The 26,993-nt window shown below is 50.4% G+C and overlaps 1 protein-coding gene and 1 long non-coding RNA gene across 2 annotated transcripts in view; one reads left to right on the forward strand and one right to left on the reverse strand.

The window, feature by feature from the left end:
- The window catches only part of Fbln1 (fibulin 1), an 85,431-nt gene extending 58,845 nt beyond the window's left edge, over positions 1-26,586 (forward strand). Inside the window, exons 15-17 of the mRNA XM_031351748.1 lie at positions 3,664-3,806; positions 5,541-5,672; positions 25,930-26,586. Coding sequence (XP_031207608.1) covers positions 3,664-3,806; positions 5,541-5,672; positions 25,930-26,069 — 415 coding nt within the window. The 3' untranslated portion in view covers positions 26,070-26,586. The remainder of the gene's footprint in view (positions 1-3,663; positions 3,807-5,540; positions 5,673-25,929) is intronic.
- Positions 24,923-26,993, reverse strand: part of LOC116077306 — a 22,468-nt gene continuing 20,397 nt past the window's right edge. Inside the window, exon 3 of the long non-coding RNA XR_004113205.1 lies at positions 24,923-25,588. This is a non-coding gene — a long non-coding RNA (uncharacterized LOC116077306). The remainder of the gene's footprint in view (positions 25,589-26,993) is intronic.

Raw genomic sequence — 26,993 nt, forward strand, 5'->3', positions numbered from 1 at the left:
TGAGGCCAGCAGCATTCTTCCAGCCCCAAGGTACAGTCAGTAGGTGGCTTGGGTTTCTGTCACTGTGATAAACACCGAGAGCAAAAGAAATCTGGGGAACAGGCTGGTGAGGTGGCTCAGCGGGTAAGAGCACCAACTGCTCTTCCAAAGGTCCTGAGTTCAAATCCCAGCAACCACACGGTGGCTCACAACCATCTGTAATGAGATCTGACGCCCTCTTCTGGTGCATCTGAAGACAACTACTGTGTACTTATTTATAATAATAAGTAAATCTTTGGGCCGGAGCAAGCAGGGACTGAGCAAGTGGTGTCTACCGGAGCAAGCAGGGTTGACCAGAGCGAGCAGAGGTCCTAAAAGTCAATTCCCAACAATCAGATAAAGACTCACAACTATCTGTACAGCTACAGTGTATATTCATATATACAAAACAAATAAATCTTTAAAAAAGAAAGAAAGAAATCTGGAAAGTAGAAGGTTTATTTAACCTCAACAGGTCATAGTTTATCATGAAGGGAATTCAGGCAGGAAGTGAAGCGAGGCCATGTAAGGATGCTGTTTATTGGCAATATCTATGTGTCTGTCTGTCTGTCTGTCTGTCTGTCTATCTACCTACCTACCTCTATCTCTGTCTCCATGGCTTTCTCAGGTTGCTTTCTTATATTACCCAAGAGCAGCCACGCCTGGTGGTGCACACCTTTAGTCCCGGCACCCAGGAGGCAGAGGCAGGCAGATTTCTGTGATTTCAGTGCTGGTTTGCATACTGAGTTCTAGGACAGCCAGAACTATGTAGAGAGAACTTGTCTCAAACAAGCAAACACAAATAAATAAAACCCACAAAGCATTATGTCACCCAGGACCACTTATCTAGGGGTGCCAGGACCTATAGTGGGCTGGGTCCTCCCACTTGTCAATCATTTATCAAGAAAATGCTTCATAGACTTGCCTACGGGTCTGGTGGAGCCATTTTCTCTGGTGGAGCCATTTTCTCTATTGAGATCCCTTCTTCCCGGTTGACTCTAGCTTGTGTCAAGATGACAGAAACTAATGAGGAGAGTAGGTGTAGGCCCTGAGGACCAACTGTGATAGCTGTCACAGAAAGACCAGAACCCACGTGATCTGATGGGAGATGCCCCACCTCTGTCATCCTTCCAACCAGACTGGGCCTGTGTCTATTCCAGCAGCCAGCATGAGGGACATTCAGAGGATAGAGTGCTCTGGACCACATCATAAGGATGCAGGCAGCCAGCTCCTGACTGTGGGATTCCAAGGCTGAAACACAGTAGGCTTCTTATCAGATCACGTGGAGAATGAAAAGATTGAGGGGAAACTGTCAGTCAAAGGGGACTTAGAGACAGCCGTCACTCATTCAGGGAACCTAGAGACAGCCATCACTCATTCATGGTCAAGTCCATATGACTGGCTTAGAGGTACACATTGTGGGAGGGAACTGTGAAGGAACCCAGCAGGGCCTTACATGGGCCCAGGCTAAGGGTTAGCTGTAGGATACAGGAGCCTTGGTATTGGTCTGCTGCACATGAGGCAGCCTGAGGTGGTTGGCAGAGGTTTCTTTCCTTGTGTGAATTTTCTTTCCTTTTTCTTTAAAGATTTATTTTATGTGTATGAGTACACTGTAGCTGTACAGATGGCCATGAGCTATCATCATGTTTGTGGCTGCTGGGACTTGAACTCAGGACCTCTGCTGGTCCCGCTCACTCTGGCTTTGCTCGCTCCGGCGTAATTCACTGTAGCTGTCTTCAGACGCACCAGAAGAGGGCATCAGATCTCATTACGGGTAGTTGTGAGCCACCATGTGGTTGCTGGGATCCGAACTCAGGACTTTCAGAAGATCAGTGCTCTTACCCGCTGAGCCATCTCACCAGCCTCTCTTTTTTTTTTTTTTTTTTTTTTTTTTTTTTTTTTTTTTTTTGAGACAGGGTTCACTGTATACAGCAGGCTGGCCTTGAACTTGTAACCCTTCTTCCTCCTGATGTGGCTGGTGATTATAAAGATGTTTTCCATACAATAACTCTTTGAACTATTTGTATTCTGTTCATATCTGGGTTTTTTGTTTTGTGGGGTTGTTTTTATTTCTTCTTTATTTGTTTTTGTTTGTTTGTTTGGTTGGTTGGTTATTAGAGACAGGGTTTCTCTGTGTAGTCCTGACTGTTCTGGAACTCACTATGCAAACCAGGCTATCCTCAAACTCAGAGATCCACCTTCCTCTGCCTCCTGAGTGCTGGGGTTAAACACCACCTGGCTGTTCATATGTTTGTATTTCATTTATTTCATATATATGTGTGTGTGTATGTATGTATGTGTGTATGTATGTGTGTATGTATGTATGTGTATGCATGTATGTGTATGTATGTATGTGTATGTGTGTATGTATGTGTGTGTATGTGTGTGTATATATGTATGTGTGTATGTGTGTGGGTGTATGTATGTGGGTGTATATATGTATGTATGTGTGTATGTGTGTGTATGTATGTATGTGTATGTGTGTATGTGTGTGTATGCGTGTGTATGTATGTGTGCGTGTGTATGTGTGTATGTATGTGTGTGTATGTATGTATGTGTGTGTATGTATGTGTGTATGTATGTGTGTGTATGTATGTATGTGTGTGTATGTATGTGTGTGTGTGTATGTGTGTGTGTGTGTGTGTGGATGTGTACACATGTCCTGTGGAGACCAGATGACAACTTTGAGTGTTGTTTCCCTGACACTGTCCTCCTCCTCCTCCTCCTCTTCCTCCTCCTCTTCTTCCTCCTCTTCCTCCTCTTCTTCCTTCTTTTCATCCTCTCCCTCCTTATCATCCTCCTCTACTTCCTCCTTCTTTTAAGTTTTAATTTAGTTTTGTGTCTGTGGGTGTTTTGCATGTGTGTATGTCTGTACTCCATGTGTGTACAGTGCCCACAGAGGCCAGAGAGGGTTAGATCCCCTGGCTCTGGCATTACTGATGGCTGTGAACCAGCTGCCTTGTGGGTTCTCTGACAGAGCCAACAGTGCTCTTGACTGATGAGCCATCTCTCCAACCTTGTTTTGTATTTCATGGTAAAGTTTTTAAGAACAGTATAGCACAGTGCCTGGAATAGGGGCGTGGACTTAAAGTAAATGTTACCCTTTTCCTTCCTGTTGCTTGGTATGGATTCAACTTCTCTGTGATGGACATTGAGATCAGCAGCTTTTATACATCTCCCCAGCCCCGCCTCCCCACCCTCAACCCCCGCCCCCATCCTCAAACCTGCCCTACCCTCAACCTCACCCTCAGACCCTCCCCCAACCCCAACCCTGCCCCACACCATGAGCCCTGCTAGCTGCTCAGTTGTTGACTCCCAGGATGAAGGACCTGACACCCTTATTCACTAGTATCCATGGCACCTGGCACCCCTAGCTACTCAACATTGTTGCTGAGCAACTGGGTAGACTAATGCTCACTTGGTGCAGTTGGCAAATTCCCAACTGGGCGCATTGGCAGCTAGGCTTAATGTTGTCCCCATTTTATATGAAAGGTCATGCACAGATCCATACAGTGCAATCTGGCCACAGAGGCCACTGTTATGTGCTGGTAGAACTGCCTCTGGGCCACCTGCTACTTCTGGTCTTCCCTGGGTGCTATTGTCCCAGCTTTGCCACCAACCTTCCTGGGCTGTGTTTCTCTGCAGCTTCCGCCAAGAGAAAACAGACACCGTCCGCTGCATCAAGTCTTGCCGTCCCACCGACGAGGCCTGCATGCGAGACCCAGTGCATACCGTCTCCCACACTGTCATCTCGCTGCCCACCTTCCGAGAGTTCACCCGTCCTGAGGGTGAGTGGATCAAGTTGAAGGTCCTGGGATTTAATTCCGAGCCTCCTTCTGGTTGAGCAGAGAACCCTGTCCTGCAGGAGCCCTTCCTTGTAGGATGTGGTCAGGGTGGGACACACACATTTCCCTTCTGGGTTCCTGCGCTGCTCAGCCTTTCCCTGTTCAGCAGCCCCTCTGATGGCCGACACTCATTCTGTCAATAGCATTCAGTGTTGATTCCATGCTGAATGCTGAGAGCTGGGCGGTGCAGGCATTGAGAACCAAGACAGATCGACAGAGATGGATGGATGAGCCAGCGCCTGAACCCAGAGCTGAGGCCCCACCCCAAGAGAGCTGTCGAGAGGTCCTAGTAGATAAGTCTGGCATGCCAAGACATCTCGGAGACTGGGATGGATGGATGGACAGAGTAACCAGACTGGAAGCAGAGGCCACAGGATAACGTGACAGTTCTGTGTCCTTCCTGTGTCTATGTCCCAAAGGACATGGCCTGTGCCATCACAGCATATTTCTGAGGCAGCCTGGGGTTACAAGCTCCTAGGTGAACCACACACTCATGACACACCCTGGGCGTGTCGCTAAGGGCGTCTCTGGTCCCCAGTCACCTTCTTCTTTCTTCTGCATGGGGTCTCTCCCTGGCTACCACAACTAGAGTCTATCAGCAGACATTCAGCAGACTTGTGTGCCAGCTAACATACTAAGAACATGCTAAGAAAGAAAGGCTTTTCCTCTGCAGGAAAATGTGTCGCTGAGTTATCCAAGATGGCCCCTGAGCTGACGCTGTGAAAAAGTTATGCAGGATCACCAGACAGTGGGAGAACATGCCATATAATCCTTAGGGAAGTCCCCAGCCCCTACTCCATTCTCCCTGGTTCACTCTTCCAGAGAAGTCTTCACAGCTCAGATTTGCCCTGTGTCAAGTGGGGTTTCAACAAAGCTACACACAAATCCCGAGTTCCCAGCAGCTTTTTTTTTTTTTTTGCTTTTAGATTTATTTAATGTATATATGCGTACACTGTAGCTGCCTTCAGACACACCAGAAGAGAACAACCAATCCCATTTCAGATGGTTGTAAGCCACCATGAGGTTGCTGGGACTTGAACTCAGGACCTCTGGAAGAACAGTCAGTGCTCTTAACCACTGAGCCATCTCTGTGCTGCACCCCCCCCCCCCCCCCCGCAGCAACCATTTTTCTGGTATTCCACTCTGCTGACATAGGAGTTGGTTACCTGAATGGGGGCCAGCCGAGACACCTGTTCACGTCTTGGGCTCAGGAAACTGGGGGTGCTGAGAGGACCCTCGGTGGACATCAGTCAGCTTCCTCCCTTACTCTGTAGATGAGGAAACCGAGGCCCAGAAAAAGGACTTCTCCAAGGTTACACTGAGCCAGGTTGGGATCTGAATGGTAGTTCCAAGCTAAGGTGGCTTACACTGCTTCACCATGAGGTGGTCAGAACCACAGCCACCATTGCCCAGCTGAGCCCACGCTGGCAGCTAGCCCCATGACCTCAGGGCAGATAAGAATTGTCAAATTGCCTCAGTTTCCCCACTGATAAAACAAAAGATTGGTTAGGAGGTGAGGGCCAGGACTCTACCCTTCCACAAGGCGGGTGGGGGCTGGTGATTTCATCAATGTTGCCTTAGGAGTGTTTGGTGTCAGGGCAAGTCTCTGGGGAGGGGAGGGGAAGGGAGGGGCTGGGCCAGCACTGCGATGCTCTCATGCCATCATCCTTGTTGCAGAGATCATCTTTCTGAGGGCTGTCACACCGCTGTACCCAGCCAACCAGGCCGACATCATCTTCGACATCACAGAAGGGAACCTTCGAGACTCCTTTGATATTGTCAAGCGCTATGAGGACGGCATGACTGTGGGTGAGTGACCCTCTGAGGAGCCCAGAACATTGGCCAAGGTCATCTGCACCCTCCTCATTCCCATCAGAGACCAGTTCTACCTGACCGCCACTTCTACCTGGTCCTAGCCAGCAGCCCCTACTCAAGTCCGGGGAGCGTAGTGTGAAAGAATCCGCCCGGGATCTACCCCAGATGTACCACTGACTCTCCTGTAAACCCTGTCAGCCTTAGTCTTCCCCACTTACAAAGTAGGTGGATGAAATAGATCCCGCATCTCATAGCTGGATTTCAAAGGCTGTGCCAGGGCCAGGCTGTATGCCTTGGTCAGGGGGAGCTGGTCTGTCTGCTGTTCCCTTGGTGCCATGAGAAGATAGGCAAACCGGCTTCAGAAGACCCCAGATCTAGTCCCAGCCATGCAACTAATGACCTTGGCTTAGTGTGCAGTCTCCCACCTCTTGTCACCCCTCCCCAGGTGTAGGTGGGTAAGAACCCTCCTGGGACAGTCAGTGTCCCAGAAGTGCAAAGGACGCCAAGGCAGGAACAGTCAGAGCTTCCTTCTGTGTTGGTTTCATCTGGGTTTGGTGAAGAAGAAGGAGAGAGGATGAACCAGACACCGGGACAGGGGCTGGTGAACACCCACAGGGGAGATGTGAGAAAAGCCAGGAAGCCACACGATCTCTGTAGAGGGCACTGTGGTCCCTATTGCTGTCTGTGGGCCTTGAATACGAAAGCCCTTAGAGGCCATTTCCATATCTACTGTTCTCAGCTAAACTGCTCCTGGAGTGAGCCAAGCTGGGAAGCTGGGCAGAGTCCTGGTAATGATGGCACCAGTGCCCGGTGGGTTACAACTGCACCCAGAGGGTCACTCTACCCGGGGACCTTTGTCACGTAGCTCATCAGAATGGTCTTTAAGTAACTTTGAAAATTATTATTAATTTATTTCATTTATATGATGAGTATACTGTTGCTGTCTTCAGACACACCAGAAGAGGGCATCAGATCCCGTTACAGATGGTTGTGAGCCACCATGTGGTTGTGGGATTTGAACTCAGGACTCTGAGTGCTCTTAACCCCCAAGCCATCTCTCCAGCCCTTTAAGTAACTTTTATTCATGGTGATGGAAAACTGTCTCATCTGCCACTTCTGACTTAGATTTACGCTCTGAACATTTCGAAGCATTAGAGAAACTGGGTGACAATCCCTGCTCCCCTCCTGGATATCAGTTTTCTTTGTATTCTAGTCTCAAGCTGTTGAGCCTGTGACATCTGGATCGGCGCCGAACCATTAGTTTGGCCTCCAGGTGGCGCTGTTGGATCTCCAAACCTCCATCCCGGCTGTTTCCCCAACCCAGACAGTTGCTAAACTGGCAGCTAGAGAAAGGGAATCGTTATTCTCCTGTTGCCAAAGAGCCATTTATAGCAACTTTACAAGCTCTTAAATGGGTTTGCATGTTGTAAACACGGCTGAGTCATTTTGGGGCTCACCACCCCCGGCCTCCTCCTCCGCTGTTTGGCAGCAAGGATAATTAGTTAATTACAATTAATGGTTCAGCAGCTCTCTCTGAGAGTCCAAGGACAGGGCATGCAGCCCGGTCGCCAGCCGTCATAAGTCTCACCTTCAGCTATGGACAAGGGGAGGTGTTTGTGTATGTGTGGGGGTGGGGTGGGGTGTTGGCTTGTCCTGCTTCAAGTGTGGGTAAGAAATGAGTACCCTGGTACTGGCCTGCAGAAGCCCCCTAGTACTTGCCCTGTGAGTGACCTATTGCTTTGGCATGACACAGCCCGGGCCGCTGTGATTATAACCATAGAACCTTCCAGTTTACTTGCTCTCTGTTACTTTCTGAACACTTGAGTTACTGGCCCTGGCTGGCCTGTTTTTATAGAGATAGATACTGCCCCTTCCCGCCTCCCCTCCCTCCCCCCGCCCCGTGCTTGCCTTTTCCCAGAAGAGCGCACTGGGCCATCAATATACTGGGACAGCAAGCCTACAGGGCTGCAGCAAGCCTCCTTAGCCCACCCCAGCTCTCTCGGCCTTCCCTGTTTCCACATCTATTCTCAGCTGAATCGTTCCTGGAGTGGTCTGAGCTGGGACGTTGGGCAGACATGAGTCTGGTATGATGGCATCAGTGCCCAGTGAGTGGGTCATGGCTGCACCCCAGACAGAACAGTCCTGGGTGTGCCTGCTTTTTGGCTTCCCATCTGCTACATCCGAAAATTCTGCTTGTGATCGAGCCAGGAAGCCTCATCTTTTCCAGCCACAAAAGGAGAGAGAAACAAAGGCTGTGGGGGGATGAGGGTGCCAGCCTTTTCTTAGTGATTTGGGGCCCGGCTGGCCATGAGATAGCTCCAGGTGTGACAAGTGACCACAGGTAACCTTCAGGCAGTGGGCGTCTCAGGGAATGGAATGTAGCTGAGGCCACGGGGAATGAGCGTTCCCCTCACCGCGCTTGGTCATGGGTGCCCTGATCTTTGGAATTCTAGGCTTGGGCGGCATGGGGGTGGATCCCCAGCCCTCGGAAATTCCTGGGGCTCATCTCCCTGCCGACTGAGTGGCCGGGCCCTTTCCACTCCTCAGCAAGATCACAGGGCATTCCATCTGGTGCACACATCACCTGCCAGGTGGAGAGGGGGACCAGGTGGGGCCGGTTGTACTGAGTGGGAACGAAGGCTGTGTTTGCGGTTGGGTTCTGCTTTCAGACTTCTTGTCTTATAGCCTCAGTTCTCTGCTTGGAACATTTTCCCTGAGATTGCTTGTAACTGAATTCCTTTTCCTTTCTCTGCCCAGAAACATCTCTGTATACCTGGGGGTGTCCCTCCAGGAGGTAACCCCCCGTACATGGCTCCAGTCCTGACCACTGTGGGGATGGAGTTTTCTCCTGAGTTTTGACCCGACATGAAGCAAGCAACCCTGGGAATGGGGTTTAGCACTCGTGGCTTCTTGCCACCACTGCACACTCTCGCCCCCCCCCCCCCCCCCCCCGAGTGCTTGTTCAGTCCGTGCAAACGCGACTGCTGGGAACGGGACAGGGAGATCTTCCTTGGGCAGAGGAGGGAACGGAGTCCAATGACCTCGTAAGACTGTGCAACAGCAAAACACGGTGCTGGGTATCTTCTGATTTATTTTCAACAGCGCACTACTTGCTTCAGGCCATGCTTTAAGTGATACCCCCAAGGCTTGGCCATCAGCAAAGTCATGGTTCAGGACTAAGCCGGCCTGCCACCTGCTGTTCCCATCCAGGCTCAAGAGGTTCCTGTGTCCCTGGCAATGGGCATGGGCCTGTATATGGCCATGCCAGGGCACCTGCCTGCTCACTGGACTGGATGAATACTTGCTTATCTAGGCCACAACCTGTGTGGACACTCCCTACAAAGGGCTTCCCTAGAGAGGCAAGGCCCAAGCAGAATCTCCTCACGTATTCAGGAGCCCTAGTGAGCCTAGCATTCAGGAACCAGCATTCAGTTCCTGGGACGTGGGTACATTATCTCCACTCAGGGATGGGGGAGCAAGGGCCGGCAATGGAGTAGACATAGCACGAACCTAGGCCTACCCAGAGCTAGAACCACAGTTACCACAGATGCCCAGTGCTGGCATGGACAGAGTTCTCCAAGTTTGGTAGTCCCACCAAAATAAGCAGCGGATGATGAGCCTTTGACCCCTGTGGCCATGGCATTCAGGCCCTTTTTGAAAGTGACAAATCAGTGAAGTACTTGAGAAAGCAGATGTGGGGGAGGTGCTGGGAGGGAGACTAAGAAGGCTGGGCTTCCTCTAATGTAGTCCTTGGGTTTTAGGGGATCAGGGAGATGCTGCTCAGGGCAGAGCTGATGCCTCTGCAAAGCCCCCTTGCATTCCTCTCTCACCAGCTGTCAGTGAGATTTGAGGGATGCTTCTCCAGCCTGTGGAGAAATGCTCTATAAATGCCTGGGGCATGCTCGGGCCACCGCAAACCCTCCCTATCCTGCTCGTGAGCTCACACTTCTCTCTGCAGAGCCCAGGCTGCAGTCAGGGTGCTTTGAGAAGCTGAATAGAGTGAGGAATGGGGAACTCTGGCCACAAAAATTGTGGGCCACTCACTGCCAGCCTGAGAGCCGTCTGAGCCACTGGGGGTTAGAGGGTACTCGGTCCCTGGGCCTCCCTTCAGCTTGCCTACAGAGCTTCTCAACTCTGTTTTTCTAGAAATGAAAAATCGAATCTATCTAGACAGAGGGGTCAGCTTTGCCATACCAGAGCCTCACCCAAGCCAAGGGGAGCTGAGAATGCTCAGCTGATACATTTTTATCTGCCTGTTTGTGGGGTTTTCTTGGCCTGTGGCCTAATTTTGCATTGCTGTCCTGACTCCGCACCCCATCATCCTCCACGGGACTCTTAGGTGCTTGAAAGGTCACCTAACAGTTATCTATAGATAGCCATGATGGTGCTGGTGTTAACATTAGGGTACACAAGGCAGGCTTCTCAGAGGAGGTAACACCACTGTCAGGCGGGTGTTGGAGGACTACTTTAGACCCAAGGCCAGTCCACAATCACTTTATAGACCCCTATGAAGTCACCATGAAGCCCATTTCTTGACAGTATGTACCCAATGTCTAGCCCACTGGCATCTGCCAACACCAGGTAGGTATGGGTCCCATATAGTCTTGGGATCTGGATCCAACCTGACATTTAGGTGTAAAGATCTAAGATCCATGGGACCAGATGATGGGGTTCACTGGGGGTGAGACAGGGTACTGGAACACCCACAACAATTCTCCACCTGGCTAGTACCCATGAGTCTCTGCTCTAGCAGGTGCTATACCAGGGTTTATGAGGACACTCAGCATCATGTCCTTCTGCCCCCTATCTGCCCATGGACTGGCAGGCCAGCCTCCAGGGCCCCAGTGCCTGAGCAGTTCCAGGGTTAGGAACTGATTGGTTCCCTGCTCTGGCTTGTGGGCGGCTTACCATGTAGTAGTCTAGCATCAGGACCAGGCCTCAGGTGCAGGCCCAGGGTTAGAAGACTTTGCCAAGCTCTGCTCTAGAGTCACCTGATGTTAGTAACTGTCACCCAGCTTCTCCACTGGACCCCTTCGTCAGTTCCAGATGCAGCCTCAAAGAATGATAGCTACTCTGAACTGACATGGTTGTTTACAGAGGAAAATGGGAAGTGCCTGTCTGGGTCCACTGGCCAGCTAGCCATCAGGCCTGTAGGTCTGTTCTCTGTTGTCCTCAAGCTCTTCACCCCCTAGATGGCTTTGGGGACACAGCTTCTAGGTATCCCTGGGGAGAAGAAGGGTGGCCTCCTCGGTCCCATGCATGGGTGTGGCTGGCTGGAAAGTTGGAATGAAAGACGGAAAGATGGGCTGGCTCACTCTGGGCACTGTTGCTGTGTTAGGTTAGGAAATAGACACCCTGATTACAGAGTCCCTTTTACTGGGACCCAGGAAGGGATTTGTGAGAGAGGCCTTCGTGTGTCGGGTGCATAGAGGACTACTGAAGTCCAGCAATGATCTTCAGGTGCTGTGAGTCCAGGGTCTCTGGTGTCATGTCTGAGAGTGGCTATAAATGCTAGACCTGGCTGGGGCGGAAGCAGGTCCAGGTTTGTGGTCGGGTGGGATGCAGGAGGATCACAGCTGAGCCCAGGAAGGAGCAGGTAGAATTGATCCCTCACAGGTTCCAGAGAAGAGATGGTGTCTCACAGGACCAGCAGCAGAACTATGCTTTTGACACACGTACATTCAGGTAACCTGAAGAGTAGGGCTAGGGAGCTTCCTGGGCCAGAACCTTTGTTGAGGTCTGTGGATGCAGCTGATAGGTATAGATCAAGCAGGCATGAGCCCCACGATGTCACCCTGTGATGAAAGGGTCATCACAGAGGCCTTTGTTGCCCAGTGCACGTAGCCTGCCTGTCTTGTGGAGAGATGCCTCTAAGAAGAAAAGCACCTGCAAGGCCCACACTGAGGTTTGGGAGGGGCACAGAACTGGAGACCATGTCCAGGGAGCTCAACCCCACTGGTGAGAAGTGGTCCAGGCGGTATTCAAAAGTAGACGCTGATCTTATGACAAAGGATTCCTTGTTTCTCACATCACCTGGGCATAAGTGCATCCCCACTCCTGCAGCTCTCCCACACCCCACCTTTTTATTTATTGCCTTTGTTCTGAAGTAGAGTCTCGCTTTAATGCACAGGCTGGCCTGGAGCTCATGACAGTCCTCCTACCTTAGCTCCCCACCCCACCCCAAGTGCTAACATTAGAGGTATGACCTGCTAGGCCCCGCCCTCGCACTCCCTCCTAAAGGTCACAGGAATACTTTTCATTCTGAACTAGTATTTAAAGTCTCATCAACTGTAGCTTTCTGTTTGAAAAATACCAAGGGCTGGTTTGCTTCTTTAGGGTCATGTACGATTAATCCCAAGAGGCTCTGATACAAGCTGTTCCAGGCTTGATCTGTGGGTCTTCACTTCCAGTTTTGTAACTTCAGGCTGATCACACAAATTCTCTGGGCCTCTGTTTTCATCTCAGAAGATCAACACAATAGTTCTTGCCCCCGTGGGACCATAAGGATCAAGGTGATGTGTGTATTTAAACACAAGGTTAAAGTATTCTGCCTGCATGGGCTGTTAACAAATGAGCTCCTTGGGGAAGCTCAGAGCACCCTTGGGTGGCAGTACACACATGGTTTAATGGGACAGTATAGGGCTCTTCACTCCAGTTCACTGCCTGGGAACTGTTTAACAGGCATGTCCTATAGCCTGGGCCTGGCCTATGTCCTATGTCCTAGGGCCTGGCCTAAAGCAAAGTGGAGGGCATGCCTCCCATGTCCTGCCAATCTTGAATTATCTTACTCATCCCACAAGGGCAGGTATGACCCTGTTCTGTGCCAGGCCCTGCGCTGATGGCTGTCAAGCAGCTCCACTCACCTGCTCTCAGAACATTGCCCGCCAGCTTCTCTAGCATGCATCCATTGGGTTTCCACGGCTGAAGGTGGTTGTTTTTTTTTTTCAGAAGCTGGCTACATATCTCAAGAGGGTAAGAGTCGTATGTGTCAGGACTGCCATGGGCAGTTGAACATGTTACCACTACAAAATCCTAAGGATGCCATCCCTAGCTTAGTCTGTATGCAGTGTACACCTGTACACCGTGGCCCCAGAACAGAGCCAGAAGAACTCACTCGAAACTTATGGGTCTTGCTTTCGTAGGCTCTTTGGCGTCAGTCCGTCATTGTTGGCCAAGCTAGGAGGATCTGAACTGGCTCTTTAAACCATTACCTCCTAAGGGGTTAAATATGAGAGAATGACCCTGCCCTGAAATCCAATTTGGCAGGTTTGGCCTGGGATCAGTGGGCACTGCAAACGACATTCAGAAACTCCACCTAAAACAACAGTGCAGCCATCCCTGCCCAGCGAGGAGTGATTGGCCCTGTCCTGGCTTTCACGGCAAATCCCAGGGATTAGGCGCCTTCTCTTCTCCGGGAGGCACAGCCCTGTCACCCGGGGCCACACCCTGGCCAGCAGCCAACTTGCTTCCCGGGTGAGGGGCCCAGCCTCCTCCTCCTAGGTCTGGGATGGGCCAGGGCTTGACTCTGCCACGAGGCTGGCGGGAGGTGCAGGCAGGGCAGGGGGCGGGGAGGTGTATCTCTCAAAGGGGGCCAGACAGAAGGGTAAGAAGAGGACAGACACCTTTTGTGCTCCCTATGAGGGGCCCCCTGTGGAGCAGAGGTAGGATCTACTGGCTGCCTAAGGCCTCTCAGCACCTTAGGAGATGGCCCGCCTCCAAGCTCACAGAGGCAGATGCTCAAAGCTCTGTTGAACAGGAGACATACACTCTCAACCCACAGGCGTGGGTATGGGGGAGAGCTCGGTGGATGTGTAATCTCTCTGCTGGGACCTACTAGAGTGATGCTAAAGGGCCGTGAAGAACAGCCAAGAGTCCTGGCCCTTGCCCAGTTGTCTCCAAATGCCCCCTTGGGACCCTGCTGGGTGTGGCCCGAGTGGTTGCCCAATAGTGACAGTGTTGCCTTCCCTACCAGGACAGCTCTGTGACCCCTTAGGCCTATAACCTAGCCTAGCTGATGGCCAGCAGCCCCGTTTAGCCACCACTCCAACAGATGGCATGATGGGGTGGCCCACCCAAGTACTAAATATGCCACTACCCAGGTACAAGGGCCAGGCAGTTGAAACTGTGTGGGTGGAATTGTCCTGGTTCCTGAGAAAGTTGGACCAGGATGATGCCCGCCTCACTCCCGGGCAAAGATTAGACTGGAACGGTAGCCTGGCAAGTGTCTGGAAAGTTCATCCTCTGAGCTTACTTGGTCCTTGTAGAAATGTACCTAAGTACCTGGGGACTGTAAACTGCAGGCACATGAGGGTAGGATGTCCATCTGAACAGATGACGGGCATGGGTCTTGAGAAGGTGTCTCTCGCAGAGTCAGTGAGGAGGTGTAAAGGGCCAGATATAGCAAAAGAACATCTGTATGCTCTCCTTACCCATCCCAGAGTGACGCCCAGTGATGCCTGTAGATAAATGACAGTGCAGCCAGCAGGTGGAGCTGCAGGTGGGCCATGTGTGCACAATCCCAGGACAGGCCTCTGAGCAAGCCAAATGTGAACCCTGGGAGCCTTGAGATACTGCTCTGCCCACCAGAGTCCTCCTGTGCTCATGGCTGCTAGTGCATGGCTCCTGCCCTGGAGCTGCCTCCCAGGTAGCAAGTCTCCATCACCTTGCCATGCTGTGGCCTGGCAGTGCTGCAGAGCCCAGGATGCGTCCTTTTGAAGAGTGTGTGCTTGCCTGCTGTGGCTGAAAGAACTCAGCCTCCACTCTTCAAGGTAGAACCTGAGACCCACTGGGTGGCTCCCGTCCTGCCGACAGCCAGTATTAACTTAGTCTCTCCCTGCTGCCTGGCTGAAGGGATATCTGTAGCCTAGATCTGCTGTTCCCTCCTGTTCCTCTCCTTAGAACAGAGAGCATAGGGGACGTGTCTGTCTTTCTGTCCTGATCGCTGTAGAGTTAAGCAGCGCCTGGCTGGAAACCTAGGCTTTAGACTGCACGATGCACCCAGGTCTGCCCACTGGCCCCTCAAGCCCTGCCTCTCACAAATGTTAACTTTTACTCTTGTGCCCACCCCAGCCAGCTGTACCCACACCCCAAACACACACCATCCTCTCTCCACCTCTTTTTTCCTTCTAGTAAACTATTCCTCTTTTACAGCCCACCTCAGGCTGTTCTCTGGGACACAGTTGGGAACAAGGCGGTCGGAGGGAGGGACAGATGCATTGTACACTTTTTAATCCCACCGCAAAGAGTGTGATACGGTCTGGTGGCGACCAGAGCTTCAGAAAGGGAGGTGACATAGGGACAGGGAGGATAGACCACTTCAAATATGAATACTGGGGACACTTGATAAAGACACAGAAGCCCAGGAACTGAGCCTCAGGCAAACTGGAGGAAGAGCACTGGAGGTTGAGAGAACGGACTGCACAAAGCCCTGAGGCACATGTGCTCGCTGTGCACTGTGCAGAGCTGAAGATAAAGCACTCTGAGAATGAGACGGGGACCTTGGGACCTTGAAGCCACAGGAAAGCCTTTGCTGTGGATTTCCACTGAGCAGTGCAGGACGCTCACACAGAGAGGCTTCTCTAGCTGCTTCCTGGGATGGCGTCCATCTCTAAGAGGCCAAGATGATAGTGGCTCCAGCCATTGGGATCTGGTAGGAAGGGTGGGGTGTGGACAGATAGGGATATGGTCGGGCTGGCAGGTCGTATTTGCTGATGGGCCAGTGGGGACTTGGGTTTGATGGCAGGTATCTGGTTCTAACAGCTGTAAAATAAGTGGCCAAAGCTGTGTCGTGGTGAAAGGAAAGTGTACGGTTATGAGCTGTTCATTCAGACATTGAGTCTGAAATGCTTGTCTAACACCCTCAGAGATGTGACTGGAATCATGGGCTGAAGCCCTCCCGAAGGGAAGGTAGTTCGGGCCTTGAGAGTAGATGAGCTCATTAGCATGGTGAGAGGAAAGACAAAGAAAGGCCCAGAATGAATACAAGCCAAGACGGTCAGAGGTCACAGAGACGAGAAATAGCCAGCAGCAGGCCAAGGACCTGGAACCCAGGAAGGACTGCTAAGCTGTCCTGCTGAGACTCAGGATAGATGAGGACGAAGGAGCAGTCATTGGGTGACTCCCCCCCTGTTTCTTGAGCACACACGCATATGTACACGGGCACATACATGCACAAAAACATTCCAGGAGGTACTAGGCCCTCGCACCCATCAGGTATCCAGAACCACTGGAAGACCCTGCTACCAGACTTACTTTCTAGAAGGTGGGGATGAAGGGGCTGCAAGCTCCAGTGAAAACAATGAGCCCTGGCCCCAGGGCCTGTGTGGAGGAGAGAACTCTGATAGTAAGAATTTTGGGTGATGAGTGAGCCCGGGGCTGGCTCGGTAGGGTTTGGGAGTAGGGCTTTCTTGTCATTACGTTAGGTCTCACACTCAGGACAAATGGTTGAAGTGCTCCTTAACAGATCAAACTGGACTTGGCTCTCAGGTTCTCCCAGCATCTCTCAGTCCCTACCTGTTACAAGGTCCTCCTAGCTGGCACACCCACTCCCCTACCCTAACCGTCTCCAGCCCGGGGGCTAGGCTGCCCTTCCCTATATAATCCCACTATTTTGGTTACCTGTCCTTTTTACCTATCCTTTCCCCTCCTGGTCTCTTGGTCTAACTCTCCTCTTTCCTTTCCCCTCTCTCCTCCCCCAGCTCAGGATCACATCCACTTTGGCCTCTCCCAGATGTCCCTACCTCTGGCTATGCTGGCCCTCATATCTACAGCAAACCCTCTTCTCCACCATATCTAGGAGCGGTCATGTCCTTTCCTTTTCTGATTTCTTTTGTTCATTCAGTGACAGAATCCTTGAGAGAAACAGGAGAGATTTCCTTTCAGCCCTCAGTTCTCAGGGGCACAGGTCATTGGGACAGAGAGGGCACCGTGGATTAGCTCACCTCATGGCATCTAGGAAGCAGGGGACAGGCAGGGCTCATCAGTTCTGCCTTTCTCCCTTTACTCCCTTTATGTCTGGGTCCCCATCCTATGGGCGGCCCCACCCACCCCAGCTAATCCTCAGGGAAACCTAGAGGTGTGCCCCTCGGTCTCCTGGGTGATTGTGCATCAGTTGAGTGTGGAGACCAACAACCACAGGGAGGAAGGAGAGAGGTCCAGGAGAGGGTGGGTTGGGGTTCAGTATGTTTGGGGCCACCTGTTCCTGGGTGGGGTTGAGGTCGGAGTGACCCTGCGGGTAGGTGAGGAGCACTAGGGTCAAGGCAGGGACATAGGAGAAGGACACAGCACCTTGCTCCTCCCAATACAATTACACTGTTGACCAGTTCAGCACAAGTAGGAGCTCATCCTTCAAAGTGTTACCCAAACCTTCCTTGCCTTTCTTTTCTGTTAAAGCCACATGGCTCAGGAGAAGGCACAGTGGCCCAGGTCTGGAGTCCCGGTTTGCATCTTCCTCGCTGTGTGGTCTTCGGCGAGTCACTCAGCCACCCTGAGTTTTACTTCCTCCCTCAGCAAACCGTAGCAAACAGTAGTACTGGTTGCAGTCACCACCAGCAGACCTCAGCATGTGTGAGCCCGGTGCTGCGGGAATGCTGGTTCCCTGTCCCAGCCGTGGGGCGTCGGGAGGTGTAGAGCCAAGCTGGATCTCTTCGCCAGGGCAGCTGCGCTCTGGGTTTACCTCCTCCCCGTGGCTGCCTGCAGGTGTCTGCTTGATGGATCTGCTTTGGCTCCCTGGAGACTTGGGGCGGGGTACATTTATAATAATCCCAAAATATGGTTGATGAGTTTTGCTGAAACATGCTGAGTGACAGTTGGTATTTTAAATATGCAGCCTAGACACCTGTCCTCCTTCCTTTCCGGCCATTATGGGGGTTTCTCGGGCAAGCAGGGAAGACAGGGTGTGGGGAGTTCAGACATGGCCCTAATTCCTGCTGTGATGGCTCTAAAATTCCAGATACATCTGCCCAGTTCACTAATTTTTTTTTTTTAAAGAACTATTTATTTTGTTTCGTGTATTTGAGTGTTTGGCTAACATATATGTCTGTGCACCGTGTGCATGCCTGGTATCCACAGAGGTCAGAAGAGGGTGTTAGATGCTCTGGCACTAGAATTATAGATGGTTGTGAGCCACCATGTAGGTTCTGGGAACCAAATCCCAGTCCTCTGAAAGAGCAGCAAGTGGCCTTAACCACTAAGCTATCTCTCTAGCCCCTTGCTGGAGTATTTTTGAGTCAGGCCAGGGCAGGATACAGTGGAAGCACCCATGGGTTGTGTCACATAGTGAGCTGAACTTTGGGATTCATCAGTTCCACCTGGACTGGGACTCATGGCCCTGGTAGCTGGAATCTGGGATTTCTTGCTCTCAGAGTTCCACCTTTGGTTCCTCTCTTCTCATGGATGAAGCTGGTCAACTTTCCCAGATCACTGGTGGGCACCAAATTCAGCCTGGCCACTGGGGATCTTCCCCACCCCTGCCCTGCAGGCTCTTTCCCCACCCAAATGCACCCTAGTCGTGTATAGATTCAAGTCAAGCATCCCTTACCCCCCCCCCCAATATAAAATGCTCCAAAAGCTGAAACTTGATGGGTGTCTGAGACCATGAGAAGAATATCCCACGTGGTAAAACTGCTTCATCTGCAACATTCTGAAGGATGCTGCATATATAGCTGCAGGTACAAGGCAGTTATGAAACAGATGAACTTCACCTTCAGATGTGGGGTCCTTCCCAGCTTCATCTTCGACATTCTCCTGCACATCAGGACATGTGTGTGCAGACATCCCGAAGTCACCATCCCGTAGGCCCTCCGTGTTCAGGATGGGAGTGCTCACTGAGCCAACAGCATCCCCTCCTTAACCTTCCCTCCTTGCTCTGGCTCATGCTACTTGTTGCAGCCTGCGGTTTTGATCCTGGGAGGTTTGCTGGATCTGGTGATGTCATCTTTCCAATGTCTGGCATGGGGGAGGTGGCCACTGAGGCCAGACAGTGAGCCCAACCTTTCCTTACTGCCCATTCTCCTCCCAGGTGGTCACCATCTGAAATGTCAGTGCTTTGGGCTTTTGGTCACTATTCCCCAATCATTTCTCACTTTATACATTACCCTCGATGTTTGACATACTCAGCAGCCGTTCATTGAGTAAACCAGGCACTGAGAAGCCCCAGAAACCAGGCGTGCAGGACTAACCATGGAGTGGCTTTACAATAAACGCACTCTACCCCTGGTCTGGCTACAGCGAGGGATAGTTTCTTTTTCTCTGCTCGGTGATGACACATAGCTTTCAGACTGTCACATGTGCCTTTCCCAACTCCAGCCGCTGTCTGTTCCCTTGCTACCGCATCACACGCAGTGTCTTGATTCATCATCTTGTTAGTTGAAATACTCTGACAGCCCTGTCCACTCCATTACACTCTGTCAGTTCGAATCACGGCCCTTTCGTGTCAGAGGCTAAACTAAAGACCACAAGAGGCCTTGCATAATGTCATACAACTGGCCAGCACAGAGGCAGCCCAAGAACCCGAGGGTATGACTCCACCTATCTGGATAGAATGTCTGAAAGCCAGGTGTGTGGAGAGCCCAGACGTGTTTATGTCATTTCAAGTGGTTGATAGACAACTGAATACATTACATGGAAGGAGGTTGGATGGGCTCAGGGGGTGAGTGTGAAGAGCACCAACCCCCGGAGACAGACTTCCCCTTCTGGACCTGTGGACTTTGTGTTCAGGATCAAGAATCACAGAACATCAGCTTCAGGTTACACAGCAGATCCGAGACATGAAGGTGAGCTGCCCCAGGGGGCTACATTTTTCAATGGGGAAAAAAAAACAGGCTTAATTATATCTCTAAGAGGTACAGACACGCTGAAGAGGAATACCAGAAGCTCCTGGGACCTGGAGCAGAAATGCCTAAGATGAGGATTTAGAAGGTTAAAGCTGTTGAATTCGGTAGCACCATGCCTCTGTGTGTGTGTGTGTGTTCAAGCAAATGCATGCATGATCATATGTGTATAGTTACACATGTGAATACAGGTATATATACACACAGAGAGATATATAGGTGTATGCATGCACAGTGTCTATGTGGATGTCAGAGGACAATCATTAATGTTAGTCCTTAGGCACTGTCTACCTTTTGTCCGACACAGGGTCTCTCAGTGGCCTGGAAGTTTACTGAGTAGGCTAGGCTAGCCAGGCCTTGAGCTCTAGGGAGCCACCTGTCTGCTCCACATCTGGCCTTCACTAGGAGGACAGTGCATGTCACCACACATGGACCTTTAATGGATGCTGACGATCCTAAGTGAGGTCCTCCTGACTGCAAGGCAAGCATATTAATCAATGAGCCATCTTCCCAGGCGCTCTTTCCCTTTTTTCTAGAGCCTTCAAAAAGGTGGGAACACCCCTCCAGATGGGATGGGCATGTCAGGCTAGATGGAAATGGACTGCTTGCTGCTACATGGGTCAGTCAAATAAATATGTCCTTAGCCAAAGCCTTCTATAGCTCCCAATCCTTACAGGACAAATGTTTGTTTGTTTGTTTGTTTTTTACTTTTTTTTTATTTTATTATTACTATTTTTTTTTTTTTTTGGTTTTTTGGTTTTTTCAAGACAGGGTTTCTCTGTATAGCTCTGGCTGTCCTGGAACTTACTCTGTAGACCAGGCTGGCCTCAAACTCAGAAATCCACCTGCCTCTGCCTCCCAAGTGCTGGGATTAAAGGCGTGGGCCACCACCACCTGGCTATTTTATTAAATTTTGTACAATATATTTTGATCATATAGTTTTCTCTTCTCCAATTCTTTACAGATTCTCTCCACCTTCCTACCCTCCCAACTTCATGTTCTTTATCTCCCTCAAAACAATCAAACCATTACAATAACAAAACACATAGAGAAAAACCATGGAGTTCGTTCTGTGCTTGTCTACTACTCCTGAGCATGAGGCCTGCCCTGGAATGGGGTGGATACACCCAGTGACCTTTTATTGGAGAAAACTGACTTTCCCTCCCATCGGTTGCAAATAGGTTGATTGGGGGTAGAACTTCATGTCCACTCCCGGTCTCAGAGCTGGGGTTTTGTCTGGTTTGCATCTGTTAGTCTCGATGTGTTCATATATCTGTGCATCAGTCCTGCTCTGTCTGGAAGACTCTGTCTCCCTGGAGTCATCCATGACTTCTGGCTCTTATAATCTCTCTGCCTCTGCCTCCTCTTCTGCATAGGTCCCTGAGCCTTAAAGGAGAGGGGGGGTGGGTGATAAAGACATCCCATTTAGGGCTAGCTGCTTCAAAGCTCTCTCACTGTGTATCACAGGACAGTGCTTCAGTGGGAAGGCAGGCCTACCCTCCTTCATGGAGTGCTCTAAGAAAGCAAATGCTATACACAGAGTGGAACCTTGTGGAAGGAGAAGCACAGTGTTGAAAGTGGTGGTCATAGTGCTCCTCACGGGAAGGTGATGGGAACAGGGGACAGGAGGACCTGAGTTTAGGAAAACGGGAGGGAGAAACCATGGAGTACCTTCAGCCCATTTCTGACTCCCAGAGTGAGCCTCGTGACTCTCCGTTTGTGCCATAGCCCACACCAGCCTATGGGCCCCATGGAGGAAGGGGTTCTCTGTTCTCCAAGAGTATTTACAGGAGTTTTAGACAGATCATACAGAGTGAAATGCCACTTGTGAGGCCAGGCAGGGATGCATTCTTAGTGTGACCTCAAGAACTGACTTTCTTTTCTTTTTTTAAAAAAGATTTATATATGTATTTATTTATTTATTTTATTGTATGTAAGTACACTGTAGCTGTCTTCAGATTCCCTCCCCCAGAAGAGGGCATCAGATCTCATTATAGGTGGTTGTGAGCCACCATGTGGTTGCTGGGATTTGAACTCAGGACCTCAGAAGAGCAGCCAGTGCTCTTGACTGCAGAGCCATCTCTCCAGCCGCCTTGACTTCCTTTTCTTTCCTCCAGATCTCCATCTCCTTCAGTAGTCATGGCTGAATTCCTGCCATAAGTCTGGGGATGGTGGAGCAGGCATGAGCACAATGCAGTCTGTCCCAAATGGGAGGCAACCTGAAATGTCCCCTGAACTGGGAGGTGGAGCATTACAGTGGAGAATACATGTCCTTCCTGCTCCCTGGGCCCCTACTTACTCTTCACAACCCAATTTAAATATCAGTGCCTCTGTAGAAATGTCTTCAAATCTCCCTGTGTAGATTGACCTCTGTTGGATAGAGGGACAGATGGGTAGATGGAAGGATGGCTGGAAGAACGGATGGGATAGATGGGTTAGATATATTTATCCATTGATGAGTGGATCAGTGGGATGGATGGGTGGATGGATAGATGGATGGATGGTAGATGGATGGATGGATCAATGGATAGATGGATGGTGGGTGGATGGATGGATCATTGGTTGGATGGATGGTGGATGGATCAATGGATGGATGGTGAATGGACCAATGGATGGATAGATGGATGGATGGATGGATGGATCAGTAGTTGGATGGATGGATGGGGTGGATCAATGGATGGATGGATAGTGGACGGATGGATGGATGGATAGTGGACGGATGGATGGATGGATGGATGGATCAATGGATGAATGGATGGTGGATGGATCAATGGATGAGTGGTAGATGGATAGATGGATGGATCAATGGATGAATGGACAGATAGATGGATAGGTCAATGGATGATAAAAAGTTAGCACCAGAACCAGCCATTCATTTGGCATCTGTTGAGTGCCAGGTACTAGGGACCAGCTGGGTTGTTGGTGTCATTTTTCATGAAACACTGCAGCTTGGTTCCAGTCAAGGTGAGGGCAAGAATGTGAAAGTCAGGCTTGAACTAGTGAGACAGAGGAAACCTATTCTCTGAAGACAGAGGTGCAGGAAAAGTATGCTGGGCTGGGAACGGTGGGAGCCAGGCCCTCCGAGGGGTCTAGTGTGGGAAAGAGCTCTGGGCTGAATGAAGCTGTAGCTAGCTACAGGTACCACACAGACTTCAGGTCAAAGGAGCAGAAAACAGAAGATTCTGGACAAGCTGGAAGGGACACATTCCTTGAGCCTGCACCCACCCCACATAAGCTGTTGCTTAACCCAGGCAGCATCTCGAGCTGTCCTTAGTCATCTCTCTTGTTATGGGCAAAGATCCTGAGCCACTGTAGGCTCTGAAAGTGACTCATGTCTGTGATGAGGCCTGGTGCCTGGAGGCCCTGGAGTCCTCCCTTGACTGAGGCAGGATTTACTTTGGTGCTTTGCCCCACCATGTGGCTTTTACAAACAAGCCAACGGTGTAGAGTTCTGGCTTTCAGATATGACAGAAATGACCCTTCATAGGTTCCCTGATATAATGGGTTTAGATGCAAACATTGGAATGCAGAGATCACATTGAAATATTGTTTGTTTTATAGCCAACTGTCATTTCTGAGTGTGTGTGTGTGTATGTGTGTTCTGCTGGGGACTCAATCCAGGGCCTTCACACTTGCTGGGAAGTGCTCTGCCACTGAGCTACATTTTCTGGAAACTTTGAGATGGGATCTCACTAAGCTCCCAAGTTGGCCTTGAACTCACACTGTAGCCCAGGAAGGCCTTGAACACTTGATCCTCCTGCTCTCACATCCCAAGTAGCTGAGACTGCAGGCCTAGGCCCCCAGTTTGTTTGGTTTCTGATTTTGAAGATTTCTGGGGTTTATTACTGTCCATATAAAAGGAAATTGAGACTCAGAGCAGTTAAGTACCTCCTCTGATTCGGGTTGGCCATGCCCAATCTCTGGGCCCCACACCTGAGTTCTTTCTTACCTTTCTGGCCCCCAGACCCACCCTCCACAAATACCAGTGCATTCTCTACATTCTTTTTTTTTTTTGGTTTTTCGAGACAGGGTTTCTCTCTGTAGCCCTGGCTGTCCTGGAACTCACTCTGTAGACCAGGCTGGCCTAGAACTCAGAAATCCACCTGCCTCTGCCTCCCAAGTGCTGGGACTAAAGGCGTGCGCCACCATCACCCAGCTCTCTACATTCTTTTTAAAACCTTATTTTATTTAGTGCACACACACACACACACACACACAGAAATGCACAGAAGACAGCTTTCAGGAGTCTGTCCAGCCCTTCTACCATGGGTGCCAGGTACTGCACTCAGGTTATCAGGTTAGTGTGCCAATTGCCTTACCCACTGAGCCATCTCACCAGCCCCTCTCCATTCTTATGTATTTCAGTGTCAGGCATCTACTACATGCTCAGTCATGACTGTGTGTCTGAACTGTGGACCCTTTGAGGAGTTCCATGAGTATCTAGGAATGTACACTCAAATAAGATATATTGACATGCATGTCAACCTGTAGGTGTGACAATATGATCAACATGTAAATATTATGTCAACATGTAGTATAATAGGACCCTTACCATTCAAAATTTTATTCAAGTTGGGCATGGTAATACATGCCTATAATCCCCAAAAATAGGGTCCAGAGGATCAAGAGTTTTAGGTCATGATCTACTACATAATTTGTTTAAAGTCAGCCTGGGTTACATGAGACCCTGATTTTTTTTTTTTTCAAGACAGGGTTTCTCTGTATAGCCCTGGCTGTCCTGGAACTCACTCTGTAGACCAGGCTGGCCTCGAACTCAGAAATCCGCTTGCCTCTGCCTCCCAAGTGCTGGGATTAAAGGCATGCACCACCACTGCCTGGCAAGACCCTGATTGAAACCCACTCCCACAAAGAGATAAGATTTTATGATGTCTATGTTATATGTTGAAATCTTATATGTCATTATATACAATCAACAGTATATGTGCATGTGTATATATATATATATATATTTGAATGAAACATATAAGTTACATAAAATATCAGTATTTATATAATATATATTAGAAAGTAAGTCGGGTGGTGGTGGCTCACACCTTTAATCCCAGCACTTGGGAGGCAGAGGCAGGTGGATTTCTGAGTTCGAGGCCAGCCTGATCTACAGAGTAAGCTCCAGGATAGCTAGGGCTACACAGAGAAACCCTGTCTCAAAAAAACAAAACCAAAAAAAAAGAAAAGAAATTAAGCCTCTGTTTGTAAACGTGCATGAGAGTTCAGAAGAGGCTTTTTATCCTCTGGAGCTAGAGTTAGATAGTGTTGTGAGCCACTCAATGTAGATGCTAGGAATTGAACTTGGGTCCTCTGAAAGAGCAGTGTCCCTCTTAACCATTGAGCCATCTCTGCAGACCCCATAAAATTAGATTGAAATACTGCTTAATAATGATGAAGCAGGATCTGATCAGAGCTTGAAGACATTTATCACACCACTGACCTGTAGCAGGTCACAGGCTCACTGGCCACTCATGGTCTCTCTGAGCAGCAGCTTTTTAGCCATGGGCAGAGTGGTAAGAACACCCTTGCTCTCCAATGGCTAATGTCACAGTGGCTGGCAGGCACCCTGTGGGCCTGGGGCCTACAGGGAGGAAAAGTGTCATGTATGGATTCAAAGGAACTTTAAGAATATTATGGGCCCAGCCAGCATGGTGACCCCATCCGACCTGGCAGGCAGACCTAGCCGGGGAGGGGCCCAGTGGCAGGCAAAGAGTGGCAATAAGCTTTTGACAGAATCCATATTTGCTTATAGGCCTTTGGAGGGACGTGGCTGCCATGCTGTGGCCATGGCGGGGATGAGAATGGGGTGCTGAGTGCCTGTGGAGGTCTGTAATGCCCTCTTCCCAAGTTAAAAACAGGTTCGCTCAGGGAGAAGTCTGTGGGGGATGTGTCGGCAGGTGACGCGCTGGGGTATCTGGATTATATGGTGCAGGACGTCCAAGGACCTGTCTTGTAGGGACTTGGGACTGCTTCTCCTGGAGAAGGGGGTGGAGGACCCCTCCTCCTTGCCATCTTCAAATGTCCCAAGAATAAACCATTGCTTTTCTTCTTCCCAGGGTCTCCATCTGGGATCTAAGAAGGAAGGATGGAAAGAGAGAAGGCTCAATTTTATTTCAAGCCTTTTCTAGGGCCTTTGCACCCTAGTTAGACAAATGGCAGTAGAACGGGAAACCCAAGCTCTCCACAAAGGCAGGAGCTGGCCCTGTCCCCTACCTGCCGATCCTCAAAGGCACACTGGCTGCTTCCTTCCCATTCCAAGCTGTGTGTGATAGAGGGGAGGTAGTGAGCTCAGTGTCGCCTATCCCTAGTGACTGGGAACAACCCAGAGTGACCAGGTGGAAGGGATGGTTACCCTGGTGATTCAAGCCATGTGCCTGCTGACACCTAAAGTGTGCCTTCTGCTCTCTCCCCAGGTGTCGTGCGCCAAGTGCGGCCAATCGTGGGCCCATTTTATGCGGTCCTGAAGCTGGAGATGAACTACGTGTTGGGGGGCGTGGTTTCTCACCGGAATGTCGTCAATGTGCACATCTTCGTCTCTGAGTACTGGTTCTGAGGGCTGGATTGCAGGATAGCCAGGAGTGTAGCCCTCCCCCTGGCCACGCCCTTGCTCCCTCCCGGTGACTGCCAGGAGCCTGTCTATACCCCTCAGGCCTCCCTTGATGTTTCATAGTGGTTTGTAAGACCACATGCATTAAGCTGAGCCACATCACTTAAGTCCAGCTGGTGTACTGTGGTGTTTAAACATTGCTCAGTCGTGTGGTTGAATCCTTGCTTTTTTTAATGCAAAAGGCCAAGGCCAAATCTTATTCCCTTTCCCTGCCTGTGGGCTAGGCATTGCTAAGGACCGATTGAAGGAGTTTTCAAAGCAGCGCTTTACCCGAAAGCCAAGAGGTAGCCAGTTCTCACTGAGTCTGCATGACGGTTGACATTTTGGTACTTTTTTTTTTTTTTAAACCAACTGGACTCTTTGTGTTTCAAGTTGATGGCTGCTGTAGAGCGGCGCATAAATAAATGTACAATAAATTCTCCCCAGGAGCAGCTGACAAGCATGCCTCAGGGGCACTTGGAAAGTGGATTGCAATTTTGTTCAAAGGAGGCCCCTTGGTAAAGATGTCAGCTGCAGGGTTTGTGTGTGGCCTGATATGACTGTGAGGGACGCCAGGGTGTCCCAGTGTGTCTGGGGGGTGGCTTGTGTGTCCCAGTGTGACTGTGGGGTGGCTTGTGTGTCCTAGTATGTCTGTGGGGTGGCTTGTGTGTCCCAGTGTGTCTGTGGGGTGGCTTGTGTGTCCTAGTGTGTCTGTGGGGTGGCTTGTGTGTCCCAGTGTGACTGTGGGGTGGCTGGTATGTCCTTGTGTGTCTGTGGGGTGGCTGGTGTGTCTCAATGTGTCCATGGGACTGACTGATGTGTTCCAGTGTGTCCACAGAGGTGGCTGGTGTGTCCAGAGTGTCCTTGGGGGTGGCTGGTGTGTCCCCATGT

This window comes from Mastomys coucha, unplaced genomic scaffold, assembly GCF_008632895.1.
Source record: "Mastomys coucha isolate ucsf_1 unplaced genomic scaffold, UCSF_Mcou_1 pScaffold11, whole genome shotgun sequence".
Lineage (NCBI taxonomy): Eukaryota > Metazoa > Chordata > Mammalia > Rodentia > Muridae > Mastomys > Mastomys coucha.